Consider the following 27839-nt stretch of genomic DNA (forward strand, 5'->3'; position numbering starts at 1 on the left):
TCAAACAGGACATACGCTGCCTCTGAGATAAAGAGTTTTCTGTTGACAAAATGCATTCTAATATAAGAGATGAAATTTAATTATATGGAATCCCAAACAGGAGCTCTAGTATTTCAGTCCATGTGATTATTAATAGAACTAATACTGCTCAGCAAAATTGACACTCAGACCACTGGTAGAAAGAAATTAAAAAGTTCTGTTTTAAAAAAAACTCTTTATTTTAAAGTTTTGTTGTTCATTTTCTCTTCTCCTTTTCTTCTAGTCTGACACAGAGTTTTGGGATAAAATGCAAGCAGAATGGGAAGAAATGGCTCGCAGAAATTGGATTTCAGAGAACCAGGAAACACCAGGGCAAGTGACCATCTCAACCATTGAGAAGGTAACAGCAAGTTTTTTGTTGCAGTACACCCCCCTGTGCAAATTTGGGAACCCAAGGGAACTCTTTGGACATGGAAGATAATTTTACCCCAAACAGCTCATCCTCTTTAATTGCCTGTGGGCAGGGCAGGTTTAGAGGACCTTGCCACAGTGAGAATATGTTTGGACTTGTACACAGCCTAAATTCAGCTGAAATGATCACAAAGCAACCGCTGGATTTATGGGCACTTTTGAAGACAGGCACTTCAGGAAAAGCACCAAATAAAAATATCTGGGCTGACACATTCAAACACTGTTGAGGACAGAAATTATGGGGATTCCATCTCTTTTCTTCATTCCTTCCACTCCATACTTTAATTTGATTTCGATTATGTAGCTGATATTACCTCACACCCTTTGCACTGCAGTGACAAGAGAAAAAGACAAAACTTTAAGGAATACTGAACTAAACTCGGGTGCTTGCAGCACTGTTGTGTATCTGGAAGGTTAATTGAAGATTTCAGGATTTTAACTGAATTGCCATGAGGTTATGAGCACTGCAGAGACTCAGCTGCTTGGTGTGTGTTCTTTACCATCACACTGGGTGCCCTGGGCTCAGGGGTTCAGTTCTGCTCCTACTCAGGCGCTGTGAGTTGTTGACATTTTCTTTGATGGAGAGCCCAGCATAAGTACCAGTAAGTATAACTTCAGAGCTAAAGTAAAAATAAAGAGAGCAGAAATATAAATGCCCAGTGCTGTGACTTTTTACACTTTTTGTCATTGAAATTCCACGGGGGAGCTCGGGCCATTTCCACAGAGTAAAGGTTGTTTACACCCAGTCGGAAAATAGTGAGTCATTGTGTTTTTTCAGACTTGTCATTCCCTGCACTTGTCCTTCATCACAAGTCCATTATCTCTCTTCTCCAGGGTTATTATTTCCACACTGACAATCCCTTCAAAGACTGGCCTGGTGCTTTTGAGGAAGGACTGAAAAAAATGAAGGAAGGTGACCTGCCTGTTACAATCTTATACCTGGAGGCTGCAATTCTCCAAGAGCCCAACGATGCCGAGGTATTTGCTGCCACGCATTTTCCTGGCTAAGGAAAAGGGAACTCCCTTCATGGAATGTTGGAATGATTTCTGGGCTCACACCTCTACCAGTCATGACTGACTGAAACATTGGATTCTAAGGGTTATGAATTAGTGTGTTCCTTTAAACAGATAACAATGAGTTCCTCAATAGGATGAAGATCGGGTTTTGAAACTTCGTTGTGTGAAATATTTCAAACCTTCCCTTCATATCCTGATGTTTTCAAACTATCTTGTAAGCACTGCTATCAAAAAGATGAATATTTTTATTTAACAAGACTGTCAAAAATTTTTTAAAGTTATATAAATTTCTTCAATGTTGCTGTTTTCAACTAGTTTATATTTAAAGTCTGTTTTTTTGTGAAATGTTTAAAATATTTATACTGTATCCAAGGCTCTCTGAATCTACTGCTACATTAAATTAAACAGCATATTTCAAAAAAGCAGAGAATCCCAAGCTTCCTAGAAACCCCTAATCTATATAATATACAACTAAATAATTATTCTTCTCTATTTTCCACAAAATTGTAGCAAAATTTAAAAAGGTACAGTAACTCAAATTTAAGAAACCAGCATGTTATTACACACTGACATTCATTGACTATAAGTATTTATTAGGCCCAAAGATATTCAGAACTGCATTGCTTGGGACTGTTGGCGTGCACACTGTAGAAAAATCTGGGGTCAGCGCTGGACACATCTGCTGCTTTTCCTCACCCCTGTGTTTAACAGTGATATTGGTTGTGACTCTGTTTGCAGTTGTATATATTTAACAAACTAAATGGTAATTATTTTTGCAGGCCTGGCAGTTCCTGGGTATAACACAGGCAGAAAATGAAAATGAGCAGGCAGCCATCGTGGCCCTCCAAAGGTAGAGGGAGATGAGTCCTAAATCTGGGGTCTGATGGGTGTTGGGTAATGGAGACCTGGGGATATTTAATGTCATTCCTATCTTAGAATATGAAGAATTTACTTAGAATAGTAGAGCATTGACACAGATATGGAAACTCCCAGTTACTTCAGAGGCATGACTAGTGATTAATATTTCTGTTTTATTAAATAAGTGCAATATTTCATGGAATAATTAAAGGACGAGCACAAAAAAAGTTACATGGCCTAATAAATATGAGTTAGGCATGATGCAAGTGAAGTGCCTTTTTTACATTCCAACCACTTGGCATATTTTTTGTAGTCTGTCCCTAAATGAAGAGGTTTTCTTAATTGGAGTGAGCTCCCTTCAGCTGCTGAATGCTAAACTGCCAACATTTTTGTTGGTTGATGGAGGAGATATGAAAATGACAGAATTCTTGTACATAAAATGTGAGCTCCAAAATATCAACATTATTATTATTATTTTCTGTAATGGGTTTTTATGTTTCCATTTGAAGCAATATTCAATTGCATCACCACTGATAACCATGAAGTTATTTCACCTAAGGATACTCAAACTTGTTTATACGTCCCTTATTAGCTTACCTGGATAGAGCCTGATTTAGGAGCTTGCTCATCCTCAGTTTTCAAAAGAACAACAGTGATGATTGTGATTTTCCTGACATGGATTATTTTGGAACAATTCAAATTGTGCTTGGCTGCAGAAACATCTCAATGTATTTTTTTATTTTCTGCCTAGGTGCTTGGAACTGCAGCCAAACAACCTGAAGGCTCTGATGGCTCTGGCTGTGAGTTACACCAACACTGGCCATCAACAAGAAGCCTATCAATCCCTGAGAAACTGGATAAAGCAAAATCCAAAATACAAGTATATAGTGAGAAGCAAAAAAGGGTCCCCAGCACTTAGCAGGAGGATGTCTAAGACAGCAGATGAAAGGTAAATGCGGTGGAAATCCTCATGGTGGAAATACCAATGATATCCCTAGAACTGATGGTGCCTGCTGTGTCCCCTTGTTCTACAGAAGTCCAGCCAGTTGTCTATGATGGAAGAACATGTCTCTAACAGCAGCAGAGTGAAGCCAACAGAGAATATTTGCTTTAATGACTGAAAGCTTTGTCTTTTACAACATCCCTGGAAGTTAAAACAAAAAAAACCAAAACAAAACAAAGCAAAACACAAAAAAAACCCCAAACCAAAACAAACAAAAAACCCCAAACAAACAAACAAAAAACCACACACATACAAAAAACCCAGCTAAAAAAGGGTGCTTCTCCTCCATCCCTATCTTCTGCCTTTGTATTCCCACATCCTGCACCCTGATTCTTCAGCTGCTTCCACATCCATACCGAGCCTTGTGTGTGTTTGTCCTACTGTTTTCCCATATCCCAACCCTGTAGAATCCAGGAACGAGCCATTTTGCAGCGCAACATTGAGTTCACTGAGAATACTGAGAGGTGGCACCTGCTTGTTTTAAAGCCGTTCCAGTTCTAACCAAGAGACAACCCAGCCATTTGATTTATCTTCAGCCACCTTAAACACCAAAATATTCATGATTTGGCAGTCCCTCATCATGATTTCAATAAACAAGTACCTCTGGACTGTGAGATGTTTATTAAAGTCATTAAAGGCATAAACATGATGTAGAGAACCAAGGCACTCAGGCTATCTCACTGCTTGTCATTTTGAAGACAGGCCTTATGTCTTACCCTCATCACTTACAAGTCCTGGGTTGACAAGATAATTTCGTATGAGCAAAAATAAAATATGCGAGTTCTGCTTAATTGCTAACTGTGTTATTCCACTTTGGCTTCATCCTGCTGACATCTGCTGCTGTCAGTGCAAAGGTTTTAAGGAGCTGCAGTGGGCACAGAAGTCTTATGTTTTGGCATCTTTCTTCAAGGGTCTTGGCTGGTCCCTTACCTATTCCTCTTAAAAATACTATTTTTGCCAGTAAAGAACTGTTTTATGTCTGAGAACCTCATCTAATTTGAATAGTTTTAATAAACCTTCATGTCATTCCACTTGGGCTCATGGCTGTTCTCTGACCTCATTTCACAGATGATTTTATTTTTACATCAGCACCCTGAAGTAAACCTTTGCCATGATGAAGTAGCTCATTTACAAATTTTAGGAGTACAACACTTCTGATAAATCCACTACAAAGACTTTAATTTCAGGCTATGCAATCAACATTGAAATATTTGTAAATAACTGTATGATGGATCTTTATTTTTCTCCCTTGTCTAGCTCATTACTTGAAGAAGTGAAGGATTTGTACCTGGAGGCTGCTCACCAGAATGGTGATATGATAGACCCTGACCTGCAGACAGGACTTGGGGTTCTCTTTCACCTGAACGGAGAATTTAACAGAGCAATAGATGCATTTAGTGCTGCTTTAACTGTTCGACCGGAGGTACCTTTTATACTTCTACATTTTTAAAAATTTAGCTTTTAAGGCCATTTCCTTTTGCCTGTCTGAGTCGGGCTATTATTAATGACATGCCACTTCTGCCATTAAAATTTTAAGACCCGAAATAGAAATGTTAATTACAAGACAGCCCTGTTTAGAAGCAGATTTATGCCTGTCCAGTTCCTACCTCTGTGCTGATTAATGGCATTAGATATATAAAGTTGCCTTTGATTGCGAGTCAGAACCTCACATTCCTTGTCGATTAAGACACAATACTATGGTTTTCTGCAGTCCTCCTTCCTTTACAACCAAACATGAGATATTCTGTCTGGTTTTTGACAGCTGCAGTAGAAAACTCCCTTTCTCCCCAGGACTATACGTTATGGAACCGCCTTGGGGCAACCTTGGCCAACGGGGATCGCAGCGAGGAGGCTGTGGAGGCGTACACACGAGCTCTGGAAATACAGCCTGGCTTCATCAGGTCCAGATACAACCTGGGGATAAGCTGCATCAACCTAGGGGCCTACAGGTGAGTATGGAAAACGTGGAAACAAAGCCAGGCATCACAACTGCCGAGTGAGGATTCATTTTCAAGCTGGAGGTATCTAAGGAAGAAATAATCAGAATATGGCTACGTGATCTCAGCTGTTGTAAAATGTTGTAGTGATTTTTTACAAAGGATTAAAAAGCATTTTTGTAGCTCTAAATGCAAGTACTCTTATACTCAGTGAGGTTGTTCTTGCACTTAAAGTTAGTCCTGCTCTTAAGAGCTTGTGTAAAAGAAAATATAAGAGCCTGTCTTTAAAAGAGAAGCTTGAGTTAAACTGCTTCAAGTAGTTTATGCCATCAAAAACATCCTTCAACAATAAAGGTGATATTCCAGGGTACCAGCTGTCAGGTAAGACAGGGAAGATGAAGGGGAGCCTTGCTGCAATGAAGACAGCACCCCCAAATATTGGGTAGACTGAGTTTTGTGTTACCCCAAGGCAAGTCCTCCTGCTTGATCGAGCAAGAACAACACAAAGAGATTGAAGAACTGTATTTTAAAATAATGTATTTAAGCCTGTCATGGAAGTTTAGAAAGTTTGCCTGTGGTTGTTAAGCAAATTATATTCCTTGTTTCTTTTTTTTTTTGCTTCTTCTTCTTCCCTACAGAGAGGCTGTCAGCAATTTCCTCACTGCTCTCAGCTTGCAAAGAAAAAGCAGGAATCAACAGCAGGTTCCCCACCCTGCTCTATCAGGCAATATTTGGGCAGCACTTCGGATTGCTCTGTCTATGATGGACCAGCCAGAACTATTTCAAGCTGCCAACGTGGGTGATCTAGACATTCTCTTGAGAGCTTTTAATCTAGAGCCGTAATAAAAAGGATTCAAAAATTGATTGAATTGTATTAGGAAACAGAAGACTTTTTTATTACTCATCCCCAGATGACCACATTTTCCAAAATATCACGACTTAGATCAGTAGGGGAATTCCTTTAGATATTATTCATAAAGGAGAAGTTCAAAAGCACAAAAACAGTGTAAATAAATTCAAACTCAAAGGGTTGAAAGGAGCTGTGGCTAATCAGACAAAGCCCTGAACTAGGTGAAATAGCAATTTCTGAAGAATCTTCATCCCATGCAAGCTATATCTCTCTATATACATACAGCTGTAAAAAGAAAAGTATCTTAAGAAGAAACCTGGATAAAGGTTATTGCACGTTAGAATGGCAAGCAGTGCGTCCAAGGAACCTGCTTAGTAGCTCATTGCACTATGCTGACACCACTTCGCCCCGCAGTGGGGATTCCCCATCCTGTGGTTTTCTTTGATGAAAAGTCTTCTCAAGGTCCATTTTTAACACAGCTCTGAAAAGACATGCATGTAAAAAGGATGTGTTTTGTTTTGAACATATTTATTAGCTGGCAATCAATTTTTTGCTTGCAAAGGTACCTGGATTAATTTGGGCCCAGTTCTGCAGGCTGATAAGCCATGTGCAATGTCAAGAGGAACACAGTCCATGGGGGGCTGTGGCATGAGCCCAGGTACATTTGGGGAAGCCAAGTGTTGCCAGCAGAAGAGGCAATTTGCACTGGAATTTTTTCTGTTCCAACCAGCTGTCCCAGATATCTGGGAGAGTCTGAAGGAGTTCGTGGCAGGGTCTGCACCTTTCTGTATACTTATGCACTTTAATCTTTCTTTTTTGTAAAATAGCGCTACGGTTTTATTTTAGTCACCAACAATGGAATGTACAGGATGGCCTTGCTGGCAGAGAGGACCAAATATAATTTCTTGAAATGCAATGAGAGGGTTTTCAATATTCTTATGTTAAAAAATAACAATATAAACAATATTAACTGCATTAACAACTAGAAAGATTATTATATGCATCCATCAGGTACTGCACATATACATGCATGTGCATGCACATACATGTTGTATGCAAGTGATGTCATTTCAGTACAGAACAAGCTACAGATCTTCATTGCAAATGAAGAAAAGTATTCCTAGGAGTTACTGCCTGCAGACCATGCTCAAGGGAAAGCTTTCCCTAAGGAAATTGATCTATGTAATGCTTGTAGGATTGAGATCAAGGCTTGATCCTGCTGTTATGGCAAACAGCAGCAAAAGTCTCCATGACCTCCATGATACCAGAGAAAATCCTTACAAATGTGTATATAAACACATGATCTTCATTTTCCCTGGCTGGATGAATGGGGAACAGGGTTGGGGCAGAACCAATCCCTGATGAGTGGATTGATTCAGCTACAATCAAACACATTTAGCTCAGGGTGAATGCATCAATCAAAGAAGGAAGAGAAATATTTAGGAGGTGATTTTCACTTGCTGATATTTAAATATTTTTCCTGAATAGTGAAAGATTAAAAGTGTAATTAGATGTGTTGATCTGTGGTCAGGAATTCAGTGTCCAGAGTAGCTACTGGAATGTGTTAAAGTGGGAAAAATAGCACATTTCCTATAAACAACATTAGAAGAAAAATCCAGCTCAGTGGGATAAAAAAAGAAATCCAACTGCACATATCACAGAGAAAGATACTCTGTGGGAGTTGGACAGTTTCACCAGTACAAACCTAAAGTTTCTTGCAGCTGTCTGTTATTTTGAGCCAGCACTTAAAGGAAAATTCCATGTAAGACAGTGTAATCACTGCATCTAATCACCATCTATAGGTTGCTAAATAAAAATTGCCATCAGAAAAATATAAAGCTTACCCCTCACTCTCTCCCACTAAATAGAAGTGCCAAAAGAGCTACCAAAATTTTTTTAAGAGTGCTTTATTAATTCATTCCTTACATATATATTCCTGTCCATCTATCAGGTGTTTCATAACTGGTCCCTGCAGCTTTCTCTAAGGATGGGACTGCCTGGGAATGTCACTTTAGCTAAGTGGGCTGCTGTATGCATATCTGCTGACAACAGTTTGCTCTTTTGCTTTGACAGCGACGTGCGATGACAGCTCTTTATTGATAAGGCAGAGCAGAAGGTGCAGTGCAATTGAATCTGGGAAGTGATAAGAGAGAAGGGAGGCAGCTTTGAGAAGAGGCTGTAAAGAAAAGGCATATGTGCTTAGATTTTGCTTGATGCCCTGCCATCACACAAGTTCTTCTAGAATATCCTTTGTGCTGTGGTGTAGGATAATCAGTGCTTACCCAGAGGAACAAGCTGTTCAGGGGCTTTATTTTTATATCTTTGAAATTAACAAAAAAAACCCAAAAAAATGTACTTCTCAGAGTCGGAATGACAAGAGGTATTTGATTCTCTTGGCAGTTCATTGAACATCTCCTCCAGCCTGTGGATGAGTAACAGAAATCATTAGGAAAACCTTATGCAAGTCCAAGCCTCTCCAAAAAGACCAGACTAACTAGGTAGCTTTTGATTTATCCTGGGATGCACTGCTCAAAACTACATTTATCTGCTGAGATATGTCCCCACCCATGGGACTGGCAGGAGCTGTGTGTGTAACCTTGAGACAACTCAGCAGGGCTGAACTCTGCCTCGCCTGGGGAGGCTCAGCCCCAGCCCATCTCGGCTCTGCTGCACAGCACCTGGGCTCCAGAGGTAGCACACCTGCCCAGAGGTGCACACCTTGGAGATCAGCACAGCTGCTCTCTGCCGCTGTGGCAGCCTATGGCCAGTCAGGCGTGTGCCACTGACTGGGGCTCTGGGCAGGCTAAAGCAGGGCAGGGACAGGGGACAGCGGCACATCTCACACCCCTGGACTGGTCAGTGTCGGGGAGTGGCTGGAGACTGAGCTCACCTCACTCTAACAGGTCAGGGCCAGCAACTCTTGGCACTTCTGGACACTCCCTTAGGATCCTGGGCTTTATCATCCTCCTTCAGCCCCCTCTGCCAAGCACTGTCAGTGCAGCAGACAGGATTAGACACAGCTTTGAGCTGACCTCCTCTTGGCGTTCCCTAAACATTCAGGACAAGTTTGTATATTTGCCTGAAACAGCAAGAGGAAACGTGAGGAGGCTGCAGCATATTAACAACCTGAAGAGAAAATTCATCCCCTTGTGCTTCTAACCAAGCATGAGGTGGGATAAATCAGGCAGGTGCTGAACAGGAGCAGATTGAGCCTGAGGGTGAGAGACAGCAAATCTGGGTCCTGTTTTCAGCACTCCCCACGAGCTCGACCCAGTGAAAGCCTCCTGCCATCCCTGCCTCGCCCAGGTGTGCAGGAAGGAGGATGGCAAGCAGCATTCCTTGCACTGCCTGGGAGCAGGGGACATCACTGTCTCACTGCAGGGCCGAGGTCAGCACCCCCCTGGGCAGGAAGGTGACACAAACACGAGGTTGCTCAGGTCTAGGGAAGCAGTTTCACGTACAGATTACCGATTTCAGCAGAGGAGAGACCCACACACTTTAGGATGCTCTAGAGCATCTATGAGGTGAGGCTCAACTGGAGTGCTGCAATGGTGTATCACCATGTCCCACCCCTGCTTCCCTTTCCTGTTACACCTCTCTTTTTCCAGAGGTGATTTATCACTGCCAGATAACTGATTCTAAGGTTTTGAATTTTTTTTTTCTATTTTATATTTAATGCAATTAAAAAATAATGTTTTCCTAACCCCAGCTTGGGACTGTCCTTGTCCTCTGCAAAGCTTTAGGAATAGTTAGGACCTAGAAGCCTGATCCATCGAGCTGCTGAACCCTGTAAGCGTGCACAAGAGTGCTCAGCACTTTGCATGATCAGCTCACTTGCAGATATTACCAGGAGGGCTGGCTCTGGTAGCACTGCACGTGCTGAACAGGCACTGGAATCACAGGGATTGTTCAGGGAGCGAGGCTTTGCCCTGAAGGCAAAAGACTCATTTCTGGCTGACCTCTCTAAACTGGAATGACCACAGGAGCCTCGTGGCCCCAGACTGGTTTACGTCAGCTTGAAGAGCCGATGTGACTTCTAGGCACACACAGAGATATATCTGTATCCAGTGGTATTCTCTTATGATCTGATAAATCGCAGCACTTGTAAAAATATCAAGGGGGAGGTTCAAATGACACAAAACCTCGTATGACAATATTGCATGCAACTACATTACCCAGTAACCACTATGCAATATTAACCCCGAGCATGCAGCAATGCTACCTGAGCATGTGTTTAGAGAATGCATGCAGAAGGCTCACACACAGGGTATTCTTAAACTATTGATTCCTATAATCTGTGGAACATTTTACAAGTCCTTTGCATTTGCCAGGATCAAATCTGAGTTGCTCATGTTATCTAGAACAGGCTAGACCAAACACAGAGCCCTTTTAAAACCCCATCCTTAGAATTCACTTTGTGTTGCTGGGGTTCATGTTTGCTCCAAGTGTTTAACTAATAACAGACAACTGTACCAGCTTTTGCAGACATGTTTTAGTACCCTCTCAAGAATTAGAAAGCTAAATCTGCACAGCTTTCACAGTGAAGCTGGGTTGATTGGATTTTCACATTTCCATCTCTAGCCTCAACCACAGAACAGCCAGGAGTCCTAGGAACATCCACAGAGCACGGGCCTCCGTGGCAGAAATCAAAACTGCTGCTCTGACTGGCACAGCCAAAGCCTGAGGCCTAAATCATTGTCCCTTGGAGCCAGTGAGAAATGGAGCAAAGCATAAATTGGAGCAAAGCATAAATCGGTTGTAGATCTCTTGTGCCCAAACATGCATCTGCAAAACGAGACGTATTAGTTATTTTCGCATGAATTACCTGCACAGTTGAAAAAAAAATGTGATTTCTGGTCACCAGTGTTGTCAGCTTAGCAATCTGTACAGTGAATTTATGTAATAAATGTTAATAATATACCAAGTATTCACAAAAATGATAAGACAAAATGCACTGCACGTTGTGAAAAAAAAAAAAAAAGGTGGATATGCAATACAGTATTATCTACTATTCAAACCTTACCTAGGCTAGAATCAGATTCCTTCATTATGGTTCCACTGATTTTTGGACTGGTGAAATAAGTCAGAGAACAGGAGTACCGTGCATGAAGAGATCACTGACACTTTGAACAAACATAGGCAAAATGAAAACCAGGCATGTCAGAGAATCCACGGGAAGTTTCAGAGCCTCAGCCCAGAAAGTAACAGGCATTAGGCAAGGTAAAGGGACAGAAGGAATCTAAATTTTCCTAAAATACGCTGTAACTTTACAAATGCTTGCAATACGTGACAGCCCATTGAGCAAGCTTGCATGGTCAAGACTTGATGTGCTTTGATCTCTTTTCCCCTTCTACATTTACAGAATGCCATCGACATTGGCTAAACCTTTAATTTAAATTGCCTTTTTAATATCAGTAAGCTATTGTAAATTCAGAAAAATAAAAATAATTTATAAATATATTTTATATATCAGAGTATAACATATCTAGAGTAAAATAAATCTATACAGTTTTGGGAGGCATTCTGTGTGGCTTCTTCTATATGCTGTAAACCGTTTGGAAACCTTTGCAATCTTGCATCAGTTCTTTTGGCTTTATTTTTAAGCCAGCCTAGAGGAAAGGAGTGATCACAGGGTTGGCAGGTACTTTCACCTGGGCCACCTGAGGAGCCCTGCTGCTGCACACCCTTCCAGTGCTCCCTGAACTCGTGGTGTCCGTGGGGAAGCGCAGGGGCAGGGCTCGGCAGCGCTGCCAGGGTGGGAGCTCAGCCCGACCCCTGACTGTTTACATTCCCTGACCAAGGCTCATATTGACCCAGATTCAGAATCTGAATGTAAGAACATACGGGGGAAAAGGTCCGTTTCTTACCGCAGGTAACTCTGCCTCTGTATGCTTAGTGCATTATCAGCTGTGTATAATATCAAACACAGACCGATAGTTTACTGATGCTTTAATTTGGTGTTTCCCTGCACTGCTCTTTAAAATAATCTATTTCCTCAAAAAAAAAAAAAAAAAGAAAAAAGAATGGTGTGCATACTGGATGTGTTAAATTTATTAAGGTCATAGATGACTATTTGCAGAGCACCACACTTAATGTAGTATTTTTGTACTGTAATGGAAGCATGCCTTCCTTGGATTCTTTTCCACATATTAAATTGTATTTATTTACCTGTATTTATAACTGTGCAATTTTTAAATATGTTTTAAAAATAAACTTTGTCTGTGGCTTCAAATATTTCAAAATCTCTTTTCAACTTGAAAAGGGTCTTGACTTCAATGACTTAAACTGAAAGGAGGGATCTAAGTCTCCAACTGAAAGGATTTTTTTCAATGAGGTCTTCTATCCTACTGTTTACCAAGTGAACATGCTTCTCTGCTTAAAAATTAAGTCCAGATGATGTTTTTGTTCTCATTTTTCCTAAATTCATTGTTTCTCTGAGGCAGAGTTATTTTTAGAATTGATTTTTATTTCGACATGTTGATCAATTCTACTTACAAACTGAAATTTATACCAGCTGAGGCCTGGCCCAGTGGGTTCTGCACATACAGCCCATATGAAGAAAACGGGAAAAAAGTAGGTAAGATTTTTTCCTGAAGACCATGAAATAATTAAAACGGAAGTAATAATATCACAACCCAACCTTTATGAAAAGCAGAGCCAACATGCAGTGGCTGAAATCACTACTCAAGGAATTTCCCATATGCCACACCATAGGAGTTGTCTCTCAGCGTTTTTCAGTTCTGTCTTTCATGGGATGAGGTGAAAGTGCTGACAAGGGTGATGTCATTCCTACCCAGTGTTTTCCCTGTGAGACACCAACATAAGCACAGCCACGAGGGATAAAAATTCCTGTGTGCTGCTGTGGGCAGAAGAGCTGACAGCCAGCGAGGGGCTGTGACAGTGACAGCACAGGGCTACGGAAAAATAAGGACTCTCTCCATGGACATGTGGGCTGCTCCAGAAAAACAAACAGAAGGCACAGCCATGGTTTGCCTGCAGGAGGAGAGCTCTGTCAGGAAAACCAACTGGCTAAAACCTATGGCTTTAACCAGAACCTTCCACCAAGGAACAAAAGGGAGCAGACAAAAACCACACCAACCCCGAGGTTAGGAGGAAATTAACTGTGGGGTCTTGACACTGGTGTGTTTTCTGGGAGATGTTAAGGTTAATTTAGTGCTTTTTGCTCAAATGCACTGACAAAGCAGCAGCAGGAAAATCCTTGGTTATGTGCTCCATAGGGAATCCAGATCAGGAACACAGCGCTGCTGTCCTAAAGCCAAAGACAGAGGGAGAAAAGCATCAGTACCAAATCCCCATACAAAACTGCTCAAAAATCACTGCTAAAGACAACTGAAAACATAACCACCCACTCCAAACAGCTGTCAGTCATGCAGTAAATGTTTTCAATAATTTTATAACATCTGTCTTCCACCACGGCTGTCCGTGCTGCCCTTATTCGGGTTAAGCCTGTGGGAGACCTGAGGGACACAAAAGTGCTCCTTCTCACCTCAGTGAGGGGGAGCAGAGGGTGGAAACTCGTCACTTATCCAATACTGCCTCCCACAAACAGTCTGCAAAAGCTAGCAGGCACAAATCCTATACAGGAAATTCCTGGAAGCTCGGAACAGGGCTCGTTAGCCTGTACAGGGGCCACCCTCCCACCTCTTCCAGTTGCCACAAGGGCTGTGAACAGCGTGGCTTGAGTTGCCATGGTCACAAAGGACATCTGTGATACAAGAGAAACCAGAACTAAAGATCATTAATTAAGTTTAGGCTTCTGAAGCTGAACCATTTTTTACATTTCTTATCACTCAACACGTCACTTGTCCTCCACTTCTATGTCAGGAAGTGTCACTGAGCACAGCAGATTTACCTCTTACCTCTCTTCCAGCTGCTGGTCCTGTGATCCTATAAAAAGTTGTCACTCCTCAGTCTTTTTCAGCCTATTGCATCTACCAGAATCCCAAAAGTCACATTTCTTATGTCAAGTCCTTACACATGAGGTAACCAGGCTTCTCCTTTACTGAGAAGCAGAAGAAATTTCTGAGTATGAGGAACTACAGACAAATAAAGCAGGAATTGGGAGTAAAATGACAGCACTATTCCACACAAACATTGCCAACCCTTGTGATCAAAGAACATCAACAGGCCTAAAAGTTAAAAACAAACATACCAATCTAACTTAAAACCTGGGTTTTGGGGTGTTTTTTATGTTGTATATCCACTCAGGGCTTGGGGAGTTTTTTGGAATTTTTTTTAATCCACAGAGATGCCAGGAGTCACAAGAAATCAAGACTCACACAAACCTCTCTGTTCCCTACACAGGGGTTTTTTAAGTAAAACACCAAATGTGACCACAAAGAGGGAGAGGCAGCATCAAAACACATTCTGTCTATTCCTCTTCAGTTCAGACAGGAATAAAGAAGCAAGAATCCACACAGTCACCAGATGTGAGAATATTTCTTTTTAATTTAAAACAGTTGCAACAATGTCATTCACAGCCTTTCTCATCTCAGACAAATACTCTCCAGAAAATTAACAGTGCTTCAAGCAAACAACTCCGAATGGTGCAAAGTAAACCAGGACAGACATTTCCAGGATACAACAGTAAAACCACTGAAGAGTGAGTAAAGTCAGACACCAATCTCAGCCATGAAGGCAGGAAGGGCAACAGGGAAAACAATAAAATGTCCAGTTACGTATTTTGCATAGACTTCCAATGCGTGAAAACAGCAAAGGGATAAAAATGGCTGCTGCCAGGATGGAGAACAGAAGGAATCAGTTGGAGAGGTTTCTAAAGAAATCTGATGAGTTCTGGATGCATCCACATTCTGAATGTGTGCTGTGACCTGGTGGAGGCTGCCTGAGTCAAAGAACTGGGCTGAAGTTGGTTTCACTTACACCAAAGTCAGTCAGAGGTAATGGCACTGAACCCAGTAGAGCTACAAGTGACTGTAGTTCAGAAACATCTACGCTTGTTTTAAAACCACAGCTCTGAATAAATTAATTTTCATCCTAATTATATTTTAGCTCGGAAGATTAAATAGGAGTTTGTGTCTACATTTGTTTGGGAGACTGGAGATTGTGACTTAGAATGAGTCTATGGATCCAGCATGCTGCTAGGAATGAGAGGAGAAGAGGAAATCAAGGAAAAGCTACTGAGTTTTTCTTCCATCCTATCTCCAAACCTAAATGCATCATACAAAAAAGTAAAAATAAGTAAGAGCATTATTTACTGCCAGGTCCTGGCTTGCCATGATTCTCAGGTCAGATTGTCTCAAACAGCTCACAGTGATTTTTCTTCCTCCATTTTTTTAGTCAATAAGCTCCCAACTCTCCAGCATACAGACACAGGGAGTGTGCCCAGGCTGTGCCCCTGGCACGATTCAGCACACTCAGATTGTGGCAGGCACAGCCTGGCAGATCAGTCTGTTTGAGAGGGGCTTCTGCCATGCTGGAGTTTTAAAAAACCCCAAGCCCACCAAAACTCATCTGCCTCCCATCAGGCTCCTGAAGAGTCAGGAGTTTACATCCTGCTCCGCCAGGTTCATGATGTTCTTTACACAAAGCCCATCACAAAAGGGAGACAACTTAACCAGCCACTTGAAAAAGGGAGGGAGGCAATTGTTTTGGGAGAGAATAAGGTAATTCCTCAAGCACCTGACTGAAGAACATAATTTTATTTTTCTAACATATTTTTAAGTGCTACATTTTAGAAAACCTGCACTCCTAAACTGCACCCTGCACTCCTGAGTAACTTTGGTTTGGGCAGGCAAAACACAGAAGTGATAAACTGAGAAGAACTCCAGGATCTGAGCTGCTCCAACTCACTTACCACAGCCAGCCAAGGGCCCTCCCCTTTCAACCACCATTTCCAGTTTATCACCTTCCAAGTGTGCCTCCTGAGACCAAGGACTTCCACAGCCATCACAGCTCTGGGATGCACCAAATAGTTCACAAGCCTCCAGCTCCATCCCTGATCCCACAAGACCAGCCACGCTTCCAGCTGGGCAATGAACATGGGAGTTATTCACTTGGCCTTTATTTACCCAACATTTCCAAATAAAAAGGCAGCAGCCACCAGATCTTGGTAGTTTCTAAATAGCCCTTTAAGTTCATGAGGCAAGAGGGAAGCTGCTGTGTTGAACTGCCTTGGAATACACATGGGAATTTAAAAAAAAAAAAAAAGAAAAATTAAAGGAAGTGGGGGGGAAAGGGCTTTTTTCCCTTTTTCTACTGCCAGAATGAAAAATCACACAGCTATACAGAAGTTTTGCTCTTTCCCTTTAAATAGAAGAGGTATCAGTGCATAATTTGCTGATCCCATTTTCAAACCTGTCACTTTCTGGTGATGTCCTCAAATATCCAAAATCTGGAAGGAAAGAACTTACTGGCAGCTTTTATTTCATCCAGAACCGGTGGCTCAATAAGCACAAGGCAGCTGAATCTCAGAGGGGCCACTCATTAATGTGCCAGGACACTGCACTAATGTGTCCATAAGAGCTCTAAATGCAGGGAGCCTTCCCAGCAATTAGACACCTTTACACTCTACAGAATTATTGCACTGGAATTTCTCTCACAATCTTTTAAGATCAAAACCTGATTAAAATACCAACCGTGTTTTTTGGCTCTGTGTGAGGCTTTATGACCAGAGGGAGAATTATTTTCCCCAAGACACTGCAAAAACTGAAATGCCCTTCTCATAACCACATTTTAATTTGGGTTCTCTTCTATAGTGTGTAGCTGCCTGAATTTTGCTGTTAAAACTTGCAGGCACTAACTGCAGAGAAAATGTAATGACACCTCTCTGGCTCTCTTGCACTCTGCAAAAAAATTTTTTTTTTTTTTGACTGCTGCAGTTTATTTTGAGGTCTTGGTAATATTGTACAAGGCAACTCCAGCAACAGCCTCTAAGCAGTGTCCAACACTGTGAACCTTTGGGTTTCTTTTTTTTCCGAAATCATGAAAGGTTTTGCACTCACCATTGTAATTTTTCTAGAATGAGTGTTTTCAAATATAATTTTAAAACCCACATACGTATTCTCTCCTGTGAAAAACACTTAAGTAGCACAAAAAAAAAAAAAAAAAAAAAAAAAAAAAAAAAAAAAAAAAAGACAGAAAGGCCAGCCCCTGCCTACCCACCCCATCATCCCTGCCAGAGATATCAAACCCCTCTCAGAAGGTGTCTGTAGAAGAGATCAGATTGTTGATGCATTTGGAAGTTTAAAGAAAGCAAAAATTCAACAGCATTTTTTGTTGCTTTTTGTTCTCGTTGCTTTTTGTTTTGGTTTTTTGAGGGAGGTAGAGAGGAGTAAATCCATAAATCAGCAAACTTACTAAGCAATTTCCCCCACTCAGATATGAAAGTCAGTATCTAAGAAATCTTTAGCAGAAAGCAGGATTGCACTGCGAGTACTTTGACAGGGAGTTGATTCCAGATGAGTGGTCTATATACAAATTTCCCTGACATAAACATAATGGGACATTAAACCCTTCTTTACCTCCTCCACAGGAAAACAAAATTTAAATAACAGCCTTGCCTTTCCTGAGGGTGTGCATTTAATTTCATAGTCAGAAAGTCTGCTTTTTTTAGCTAACTGTATTCCTGAATCTGTTGGAAGAACTTACAAAATGAACATTCAAGTGAAGATGGAGAAACCTATGTCTGCAAAAATAAAATTCCTCTTTGGCAAAAAACCGTACAGGGCACTGACAGGAGATTGCTCCTGTCTCCATTAGTCTCTTAGGCTTATGCATGGAAAAATCAAATCAAGATACTGTACCTCTGGATTCCAACAGATATAACTTCAGCTGACTTGTCTCACTGCACTGAAAATAATCTCTGAAATAAGACATTCTGCTTTGAAGAACAGCCACAAACCCCCTCCCTTCAAATGATTTCTCTACATGATCTGGGCTCTGGATGAAAACACAGGCTCCCAGTCACCAAAGACACAAATATTTGTTTGTGGTCTTCAAAGGATGCACAGACAGGACAGGCAGGAGCTGGGCTGAACTGTTCTTGCTCAACACTGAAGCTTCCATATTCTCCACACACTAGCTGCAAACTCCACCAGAAATCCACATGGCCTGTCACGTGTGTAAATTTAAAACAATGTCCTATACAGCACCTAATAAAAATCTTCCGTCTAACACTTAAGGCGGCATCAAAGGATTGGTTTTAAATACACTATAAACATCCCATGTTTTCCTTTGCTTTTTGGCAGTCCAAGGGTTAAGGGGTCTTTTGTTGGTTTTAGGTTTTTATTGTACGCTTTTTTTTGGGCAGGTTAAAAAGGCTTATGGCTTCTTAAGGCCAGGTGATAGATTTGAGGCCTAACTTGGTATCCTGTGGTAAAAATAAATGTAGCCCAGGTCTTTGGGAGGTCGTTCTGAGGCACAGACTCTAAGGTCGTTGTAGATCACCCATCTGAAAGGAAAACAAGATTGATTACATTCCATGAGTATAAAAATCACCACAGGTTTAACAGTCCCAAACCTCAAAGAGTTTAAAATCTAAAATTAGGCACTGAAACGAGAACAAAGGATCAGAGAAATGGCTGAACCAGCTGGAAGAGTCAGGAATTGAAAAGGAGGGATGTGCTGAGGCATGTGTAGTCACAGCTCCGATGAAGGAAAATCAGGGATTCCCAATGTCAAATAATGGGAACATATCAAAATCCCAGCCAAGATCAGCACCACGGTACTCGCAACACCAGCATCAGCCCATGGCTCCATGGGTTCCTATTGATGGGCAACAAAAGGAAGCTGGGGAGAGCTCAGATAAACCAAGCCAGATACAGAACCCATGTCCCAAATTGAACAGAGATTTGGAATGGCAAGCACAGGAGAGCCAATGGAACATTTCAGCACAGACTTCAGTGGGATCAGAACTGACACCACTTCTGTGACAATTTTCATCTTTTTGGTGGGAAACCTACAGATGGTAACAGCCTGTGTTACTGCACATCCTGCCCTGTGCAGATGCTTCAAATCCAACATTTGCTCATCCCATGTGTGTCTCCCAGCTGCACTCACCTTCCTTCCTTTCTGAGGTGACAAACATAGTGGCCACTCATTGTGGATGTTCCCATGTGGCTGATGAACCCAAACAGCTCATACCCTGTTTCGAGAAATAGAAATGGCACCCTAAGTCTTTTACTGCTATCATTGCAATATGACTCCAGGGGAAATGTTCTTTCTAACACTGGAGAAGCATCTGAGCACTCCCAACTCAGACACTGCATCCCCAAACTCAGTTTCTGTTAACACTGATGTTCCCAACTCAGCTAGTGGCTCAGATTCACTGTCAAACATCAAACCAATGCAAATCAAAGAGACCTGTGCACATACAGCAGGGCTGTGGCCACAGCCCCTGCTAGGAAAGAAAACAGCAGATTCATTCCCAGTTCACAGAGAGCACCACAGAAAGTGCCAAACAGGGAGTGCATTCTGCAGATAAATTAGCTATGTCTATACGTGGGATCACAGATCTCCTATAAATCAAAAAAACACAGAAGTTTGTATTTCAGCAGCCCACAGAAGAGAGGACAGGAAAGGAAGCTCTTCCTTTAAAACAAGGACAACTTTTATGCTTAAAGTCTTGGAGAACTCAGCACTGGTTCCTGATCCTCACCCATTCATGCCATTCACCTGAATTATCATAAAAGTAAAAGGTTACCTTCTTTCAGGATATTGCATAAGGACATGGCCTGGACTTTGCTGGAGGGTATTTCTGGAGCCATTTTACAGAATCATGGTGGTTATCAGGATTTCAGGCACTCAGCAAAGGGTCTCAGTCTATAGAGACTAAGTACCACAAAAAATAATTATTCCAAGTTTGGGTTGTTTTTTGTTTTGTTTTGTTTTTTTAATCTAGCAATAATCAATGTTTCCCATGTCTCCAAAAGACTTAAGGCTGATATTTACAATGTTAATATAACCATAGCAACCACAGACACAAAAATCAAATTGTGTGCTAATTTTTTTTCCTAAGATCTTTACATTCAAGATCAGAGGTAGAATTTTAGAATGCACTACAGTTATTAGAACTGGTCACTAAAGACCCTTCAAAAAACTTTCTGTGACATCCTTAGCACTGCCACTGAGATTTTGTACTCCAGTGCTGACACCTCCAGGAGGTTCTTCTCAACTTTGCCTGCTGTACATTAGCCCCATCTTGTGGTTTATTTAGCAGCAGTATGACAGAGAATCTCGACCAAAAGAAAACAAAACATGCAGGATACCAACTATACCTGTAGTATTGTGAATAAGGAACTCGGCTGAAGGGATTATCAAATCCAGCAGACCACAGGAGGACAGAAACTCAGGTGGTCTGTAACAGCAGTGTTGTCTTTAGGATGCTCAGCCTCTGAAGACTTAAACATTCTACCTTTTCTTTGTCTTTTTATCATATAGCAACAGAACAAAAAGTAAACCTAGGCCAGGAGAGATTTGTGTGCTCTGGGAGCAAGAAACTTTGGCCTTGGGTTATACAGTGAGTCCAAGGAGAGTTTTCTGAGCAAATACAGCCCACAGAACTCAGCAGCCCACAGAGCAGGATCCAGCCCCAGAAACAAGACTGGAAGTAAATTGTGTGGATCGTGTCCAAAAACACCCACAATAACTACTTTCAAAACAGGAAGGAGCTCTATGAACATGTTGGGTGTGACGCAACAAAATGACAGCCAGGTCTAAGCCGAAGCAGAACTTACTTCCAGGGCCATCTTTGATCCTGGGTCCCTCTGACCCTGTCTCTGCAAGGATGTTGGCATTGGCATGGTTCTCCATATCCATGGTGTCCAAAGCAGGGTCACTTTCTTCCTCAGGGTCAGGGTGGCTGAAGATCCACTCCAGTGCACGCTCCAAGTTATTGTTCTGCCAGTCAAACAATGAAAAGAGCAGTCTTTAATACCCACTTTAATACTAAGTGTTTATAGCACTTAAAAATTGTAAGATACTTCTGCTTGCCTGGAAAATAGCATGCAGCAAGCAATCTGCAAAAGCTTGGCAGATGGAAAAGAAATAATCCCACAACTAAGACCCACTGCCCCAGGCTCTCATCTTGCAGACACACAGTCTCCAGGCATCCAGGTTATTTTTCAACAAGTTGTAAAAGCACGTTTTCCTCACAGCCTTCCACACTTTACCATTCCAGTGAAACACACAGAGCACCTCCCCCACTCCAGAGAAGTCAGACATCCCATGCTTTTCCAGGATAGTTCCAGGCTCATCATCCACTAACTGGATTTTGGTACACATTTCAAAGGCATCTGAACAGCACATGCACAAAGCACAGAGCAGGAGACAAAACCCTGGTGCTACCAACAAGCCATGAACTCACTGTTGCCTTCAGCGCCTGGATCGCCAGATTCCTTTGGAATCCCATGGATATGATAATTGCAACCATCTCTTCAGGAGGCTGGTTATCCAGCCCTACAGCTCCTAAAGCAGCTGCCCCACTGGAAGCAACTTCTCCAAATGCAGGTATGACCAATGGCTCAGCAAAGTCTGGAACAAACAAACATTCATCAGTTCCTTCTTTTGCCTCACTTAACTGGAAAGTCAACAACAAACACAAACAAACAACACACAGGACCTCAAAAGCAGTCCTGAAATCAATATAAGTTCATTTCACTGGCATCTGAATTCAGACTTAGATGTGTGGAAAGCCTTAAAAACAACAAAATGAATGTGCACATTACAAAATATCTTGGTGCACGTGCTCATAATGAGCAGGATGGAATAACTCGGCACACTGCAGAAGTGAAACAACTGGAGGAAAGCAGCAAATATTGGTATGGAAGCAATGACGGCATCAGGATATCAGACAACCCAAGTGCACAGACGTAAAATGAACTGATTCCATATCTGAAAACGTCTGCTAAGCCCAAGTGAAACTCATACCCCACTTACACAAGCAACACAAAAGCTCATGGTGAAGCGTGAACTCAACCAAATCTGGAATTTCCTGGCAAGGGAGTACTCAGATGTGCTCAGTGCTGAATCATGAGTCCAAACTTTGCATGGATGAAACACAGGAAGTGGGGAACATCTAGCAGCCCTATCCATCTCTAGACAGCCCAAGTATGGCATGAATGCTCCAGCCTGAGCTAGAGAAGGCTGATATGGAAGAAAAGCATCCAGACCACAGGATTCTTTGTACTTACACTTGGTCACAAGTCAGCTTCCCCCTTAGCAGCACGCACCTAGCCAAAGGGTGGAAACAGAGCTGGCCCACACCAGTGGTGAGGACAGGACTTCTGGTGTAGCTTACTTTGTTGTCTTCTTCTAGGCAGAGGATACCACATAATGGTCAAGATCTGCACATCCCAGGAGCAGCTTAGGAAAATTCACTCACACCTCCAGGTTTCCCAGGTGGGGAAGGGGGGGCCGTTGTTTCTCTGTCACACATCATAAAATTTCTACTGACTGCCAAAATCCACAACCAAGAGCTGAGTTTAACTTACACCCTCCAGTCACTGACCTGGCTCTTCCATGTGTGCAATGATCCAGTTGAAAGCAACTTCAGCACCCAGGTTGCCTGTATAGTACACAGCTTTCCGACATGCTTCCAGAGGAAAGCCCATCTCTGCCAGCTGCATGACTGAAGACTCATCAATATCTAGGGCTACAAGAAAGGACCTTCTAAAGTACAAAAGTCTAACTTCATCCATTGTATAATATTTCTTTTTGCTACTCACAGTGCCATATATTACAGATATATTGTTAGGATTTGGTTTAGTACTTCAACAAACCCACAGCCAAGAAAAAACAGCCTTGCACAAAGCATTACAGTAGTTGTTATGGACTTACTGATGATCTTTTGTCTCAGTAGAGACACAGATCCCCACACAGATCATTAAATCTTGATGAATTCCTACATGACTTTATTTATTTTAAAATTCCTCAGCCCTGGATTTCAAGGGATGAGGAAGTCAGGTGCTGAGCTCAGCTAGAGATAGCAGCCAAAACCAGGCACCTCTCAAAGGCAGGATCTTGCAGGTTGGAGAAATGACAGCTGCCAGGTCTGGCAGCCTCTGGATGACAGGGTCAGACAGCTTCATGTGAGATCAGAGTGCAGAGGGAGCCAGGATCAAGCAGCTGTGAACCCCAGAGCTGCAAGATCCTCCCGAGGAGCAGCAGGCAGAGGAGCAGCAGATATTCTGGCTGTACTGACCCTCAAAGAGAGTTCTGCACACATGGAAGTAAACACTGAACAAGCACAGAAACCAGCTTTTATTTGAAAGCATGCAGGGCAAGGCTTCGTGCACCTCTATGAGGAGAGAGAAGCCATTAGCTGAGCAAAAGCATAATAATTTTTTAAGCAGTAGAAAAATGAAATACGTACACTCCACGAAATTGTTCGTCATGAGATCTGAAAATTAAGAGTTGGGGAAAAGAAAAAAACAGGGAAAAAAGAAAAGGACTTGTATGAAGGCTAAGTAGATCCATATGTGTAAAACAATTCCATAATTTTAAACTCGTCGAAATATTTGACCTCATGGAGGGCAGTTTCATCCTCACTTCCCTGATGTTTTTGCCATGAATTAGAACAGGAATATTTCTCTAACTCAGTTCAAAGCAGTGTCACTGATACTATACTCCAGTAGGAAATAAAGCTGATGGCTGATCTAAGCAAGAATCTTAAAGATAAAGTACCATCACCCATGCATTTACTCTAAAACTAGGTCAGTCCCTTCAGCAAGAGGGTAAGAAGGAACAGGCCTTTGTGAGGAACTTAGATAGATAAGGGATGGAATTAAAACCTTTCGAGGATTGAAGTTTGTCATATCCTTGCTCTGGACACAATTTCAGGTACTGGCTTTCTTTCACATACATTCACCATGGCATCACGCCACCATTATTATAAATATCCAAGCAAATGGGGGCACTCGTGTCATGAGAGCAGTTGCATTACTGGCTTCCTATTAAATACTGAGGCACTCAGACTTCAGTCATCTGGGGGAAAGTGCAATCACCTGGATCTAAGGTCACACCATAAAAACATGATTTTATTTGCTATAAACCATTTTATTCTCCAGGGAAACCCAGGGAATAAAGAAGGAGAATATTTAATATTCTTGCTTCTGAACTTTAGCATAAAAGAAATAGCATTTCAGAAACAAACAAAAAACCAGCATAGCATTTTAATCACTCTTCTTTCTTTCTGCTCCACAAACATTATAGTCAGCTGTTTGCCATCTTCTCTGTGAGACAGAGCTTTTTTTAATGGGCTGTGCAGCCCATGTACTTCCAGAGAAGAGGATTGTGTATGCAGGCACAGCTGCTAGGGCCTAAGAATTCTTGTGTTTTTAAAATGAACAAAATTTAGAGTCTTAGCCTACGCCTGTAAAGCTGTTCTCCTAAACTGCATTCCTTTGCGTATTAAGTATTGTTGTACTGTGCTGGAGCTGGGAAGTGCACAGTGACTTTACTCCAAGACACTCATGGACATGCACTGAAGGTTCTCTGGAGAGAGTCAAGGACAGCAACATCAATTATCAATTCTTCTAGGGAAAGCTGTCCCTATCCATGGCAAGGGGGTTGGAACTAGATGATCTTTAAGGTCCCTTCCAACCCAAACCACTCTGTGAGTCTATAATAAACCCCCAAAACAGAAAATCTGGAAGAATCAGGGTTGTCCAGCAGGGAGACAAAAAGGCTCTAGGGTGTTGTAACAGTCTTCAATTACAGAAGTACAGAGCTGGGGTTTTGTACATAGTTCCAAATGGTGAAGATGAAAGAGAATCCCTGTGTGCTAGAAGGAAAGGGGAATACAGGGGAGAATAAGTCAGTAAATACCTTTTGGGTCATCAGGAATGACAATGGGAGGAGCAATGTCTGGGAGTTCCTCTTCTCCTGGCTGGAGCCCCCTGGCCCGAAGGTGACTGATATCCAGGAAATCTGGCATGTCTATAGAAACATCTACAAAAGCAGAGAAATGGGCTAAGCTTCTGCTGCCAACAAAACAACCTTATGGTGCAACCCTTCAGAGAGGGGACTCTGGTATTCAAGGTACAGGAACAGCCAGGATTCTCCTTCTGAAAAGAGTTCTTCAAGAAATTTGGAACACCAAAGCACAATTTAGTTAGCTCAGATCACGTGAAACTGTGTTTTAACTCCACAGACCTGATGGATTGGTTAAATTTGTCGTAAAAGAGAAGAAGATTCAATTAGAATCTAATTTACTTGAGTCAGGTCCTCACTATAGTGTGCACATCTTATTAATGATCTGGGATAGAAAGGTAAATAAAACAAGCACATACCAAGCTTTTTGGGTATCCAGTCAAGGCCAAAGGTGAATTTCTTTATCTGCACCACTAAGTACTCAGGAAAGGAAGCAAAACGGGAAGTCCTGGGAAGGACAAGAAGCACAGTTTATTGAAATCAGACAACAGGATCCCCAGCAGCACAGATCTCAGTACCTCATGCACACTGACATGAGCTATCTCTGCTTGATACAAAGGACCCAACCCTACAAGCATTTAAAGTTCAAGCTCTCAGCAACCAGACTGCATCACTTCTTGGAGTCTGACCATTGAGAACAACTAACTTCCTGCTCAGTTCATCACTACAACTCCTGCAAGGCTCTATCTGCACATCACACTGATGAGCTCCAACACCAATGTGAGGCCAGAGCTCACTGTGCCTTTGTGTTTCTCTCTGCACCATGTCCAGGTAGCAAGATGGGCACAGAGCACAGTTTTTAACAGGCAGCCAGACACACACTTACTTAACTCCTGCAGATTTTGCTTGAAGGGCACTGCTCCAGAAATCCTCTACGTTGCTTGGTTCAGAAAAGGCCTGCAGACATGCACTGAAGGGGATCTTGGCACGGACCAGCTCTGGCAGAGGTCTCCTTGCAGCTTCTGCTTCTCGCCTCTTCAATTCATAGGCAATTAATTCATCTGAGAAATACACACAACGCTAGGAGCTAATAAATGTTTTCATGATTATGTGTTCCTCATCAGGCTTATTTTTGTAAGTTTCTGAAGTGCAAAAAGCTACTTAGAAATAAAAGTTTTACATGCTTTTAACTAAACATGAAACCTTTTTGTCTATCAAAAACTGGGGTCAGGAGCTACACTCACAGCCACATCTCTAAGGTTTCTGTTCATGGTGAAAACACAGAACTGGAAATACCAAGACACAGGCAATGAAAACTTTGCCATGACAGCCAAAATCCTGTGTGAACAGTAACGCCACACACCCACTTTATCAGAGCTCAATCTGAGTTGGAATGTAATTGCTGCCGATCTGTGTCATCTGATTTTTTAGACAGGCCAGGATTACGTATGATCTAGAAAAAGTTTTGACACTGGTAAGCTGAGCAGTGCCATATGGTAAATTCACAAACTAATCTGTCTCCTGAGTCATTACCTGGAAATAACATGTTCTTTTATAAGCAACAGTCATCACTGAAACTGATGAACAAAAAATGCAAAGTTCTCCTAAACTTCTTGTCCAGTGCAAGGAGTTGCAGGCTAGGTAAAAACTAGTTAGAATTCTGTGCCTTGTGGTACTTCATAGGATCTCATCCAACAGGTTTTAAAATATTTTAAATGTTCAGATTATGTAGGAAATCAGAGGCACATCTCACTTCATGTTCCTGTGATGTCCCCTTCACTTCTACCTCTAGCATACGTCTATTATGTTATGCTGCAAGGCTCTTCACCACTGACTGCAGATGCAGCCACAACTTGTCAGTGCCTCCCTCCTGCCCCCAGGACTTCAAACCTCCTCAGCCATTTTCTCCTTTAAAAACAAGGGTACTTTTCATAGGCATGAGAAAAAACACTCCTGCTTATTAAATCAACATCCAACACTTCACCCTCTTTGCCTCCTCCCCTAATGCCCAGAACATCCAAATTGTGTATTTTAGATTTATAGATGACAAAGTACCTTATACCCCTGTTCTCTGTTACCATATGCCATCTTATAATCTGCTGCTAAAGAACAGAAAGCAGATTTGGGGGTTTGGTTGTTTTGGTTTGGGTTGTTTTTGTTTTTGTGGGTTTTTTTGTGGGGGTGTGTTTTTAAAAGATATTCATTAGTATATTCGGTTCCTTTTTTATAATGAAAAAGTTCTCACAAACTGTTTCGCTGCCCAGGACAAAGCAGATCCAGTGCTGGTGGGGATCTCTGGGCACAGTGAGGCACACCCCTGGCTCAGACAGAGCAGTTTGCTCCTTTACCTTTGTTTGTTGCTGCCTCCATGGCCACGGGTAACTGCATGATGTAGTCCACCCTCTCTGTGTAGCGCACCTTCCGGGACTGGCAGCACTGCGTGCGCTCCTCCACCAGGAACCGGAAAACGTCGCTGGGGTTTTCCGAACCCACAGGGTTCCTCTGGAAGGAATATTACACCAAATCACTTCTGTGGCCATCATTAAACTGACCAGAAAACCCAAAGGCTGCTGGTTGTTTCAAGGCGAGCGCAGAGACACTGATCTGGGGCCGCTCAGCTCACACTGGGTTGTGTGCAGAGCTCTGGCACCTACAGGGAAAACCACTGGAGTCCACAATCTCTGCACCCACAGCAGCATCCTTCTACACACAGCATATGTACCCCAAGAACCTGACTGAGTCAAGGTGAACAGCAGGGAGGAAGGTGGCAAGTTACAGTAAAGACAGAAAACTCAGATAAATAACATGGATCATCCTCTCAGCAAATAGAATTGCTCCTTCCACTCTGAATATGCACTGAAACAGAACAAGCAAC

The 27839-nt window shown here is 42.0% G+C and overlaps 2 protein-coding genes across 7 annotated transcripts in view; one reads left to right on the forward strand and one right to left on the reverse strand.

The window, feature by feature from the left end:
- The window catches only part of PEX5L (peroxisomal biogenesis factor 5 like), a 108096-nt gene extending 95749 nt beyond the window's left edge, over positions 1-12347 (forward strand). For all 6 annotated transcript variants that reach the window (XM_040074466.2, XM_040074468.2, XM_040074470.2 and 3 more), the window contains 7 exons: positions 263-379; positions 1285-1428; positions 2247-2317; positions 3077-3274; positions 4586-4751; positions 5120-5277; positions 5904-12347. In XM_040074466.2, the coding sequence (XP_039930400.1) occupies positions 263-379; positions 1285-1428; positions 2247-2317; positions 3077-3274; positions 4586-4751; positions 5120-5277; positions 5904-6108 (1059 nt within the window). In that variant the 3' untranslated portion in view covers positions 6109-12347. The remainder of the gene's footprint in view (positions 1-262; positions 380-1284; positions 1429-2246; positions 2318-3076; positions 3275-4585; positions 4752-5119; positions 5278-5903) is intronic.
- A 2212-nt stretch (positions 12348-14559) lies between these two features.
- USP13 (ubiquitin specific peptidase 13) overlaps positions 14560-27839 on the reverse strand; it is a 49799-nt gene continuing 36519 nt past the window's right edge. The window contains exons 12-21 of the mRNA XM_040073961.2: positions 27313-27466; positions 25851-26025; positions 25384-25472; positions 24920-25042; positions 23466-23492; positions 22602-22745; positions 21459-21625; positions 20830-20992; positions 19154-19238; positions 14560-18545 (exon numbers count right to left, since the gene is read on the reverse strand). Of these exons, the coding sequence (XP_039929895.1) occupies positions 18452-18545; positions 19154-19238; positions 20830-20992; positions 21459-21625; positions 22602-22745; positions 23466-23492; positions 24920-25042; positions 25384-25472; positions 25851-26025; positions 27313-27466 (1221 nt within the window). The 3' untranslated portion in view covers positions 14560-18451. The remainder of the gene's footprint in view (positions 18546-19153; positions 19239-20829; positions 20993-21458; positions 21626-22601; positions 22746-23465; positions 23493-24919; positions 25043-25383; positions 25473-25850; positions 26026-27312; positions 27467-27839) is intronic.

The sequence above is a fragment of the Hirundo rustica genome, chromosome 10 (assembly GCF_015227805.2).
Source record: "Hirundo rustica isolate bHirRus1 chromosome 10, bHirRus1.pri.v3, whole genome shotgun sequence".
Classification (NCBI taxonomy): domain Eukaryota; kingdom Metazoa; phylum Chordata; class Aves; order Passeriformes; family Hirundinidae; genus Hirundo; species Hirundo rustica.